The sequence below is a fragment of the Onychostruthus taczanowskii genome, unplaced genomic scaffold, assembly GCF_017590055.1.
Source record: "Onychostruthus taczanowskii isolate IOZ18803 unplaced genomic scaffold, ASM1759005v1 scaffold327, whole genome shotgun sequence".
NCBI classification, from domain to species: Eukaryota; Metazoa; Chordata; class Aves; order Passeriformes; family Passeridae; genus Onychostruthus; species Onychostruthus taczanowskii.
Genome location: NW_024500650.1, coordinates 32180 through 32930, shown reverse-complemented (window position 1 = coordinate 32930; position 751 = coordinate 32180). Strand labels below are relative to the sequence as shown.

General features: G+C 66.0%; 1 protein-coding gene across 1 annotated transcript in view; it reads right to left on the bottom strand.

Annotated features, from left to right (window-relative positions):
* The window catches only part of LOC121339064 (neurexin-2-like), a 36417-nt gene that overhangs the window by 7982 nt on the left and 27684 nt on the right, over positions 1-751 (bottom strand). Inside the window, exon 17 of the mRNA XM_041410540.1 lies at positions 510-691. Coding sequence (XP_041266474.1) covers positions 510-691 — 182 coding nt within the window. The remainder of the gene's footprint in view (positions 1-509; positions 692-751) is intronic.

Sequence of the window (751 nt, the reverse complement as noted above, 5' to 3'; positions counted from 1 at the left end):
CCCGTACCCCAATTTCTGACCCCCCCCGTTACAATACGGAGCTGCAGGAGGTCACCAAGCCAGGCTGCACTCTCCACGCAGAGCAGCACCCCCAGACCCCCCTAAACCCCCAGACCCCTTAACCCTGAGCCCCCCCTGTACCTCCAGCCCCCTCAAGACCCCCGTTCCCCAATTTTTTGCCCCCTCTTACAATGTGGAGCTGCAGGAAGTCACCGAGCCCGGCGGTGCTCTCCACACGCAGCAGCACCCCCAGACCCCCTAAACCCCCAGACTCCCAGACTCCCTTATACCTCCAGCCCCTCCCAGCCCCCCAAGACCCCTGTACCCCAATTTCTGATCCCCCCTTACAATGTGGAGCTGCAGGAAGTCGCCGAGCCCGGCGGCGCTCTCCACGCGCAGCAGCACCCCCTAAACCCCCCTAAACCCCCAGACCCCTAAGTCTTCCTGTACCTCCAGCTCCTCCCAGTCCCCCCAGCACCCCCGTACCCCAATTTCTGACCCCCCCTTACAATGTGGAGCTGCAGGAAGTCGCCGAGCCCGGCGGCGCTCTCCACGCGCAGCAGCACCGCGTCGCGCTGCCGGGTGCTGAAGCCCAGGGCCAGGCGGTCGGCGCGGGTGCTGGGCCGGTCATTGGGGGGCCACGTGTAGGTGATCAGGGCCCCCCCCTTGCCGAAAATGTACGTGGTGCCCGCTGGGGGGGGAGAGAAAAACGGGGGGTCAGGGGGGCAAGCGGAGGGGGACCATCAGTGTC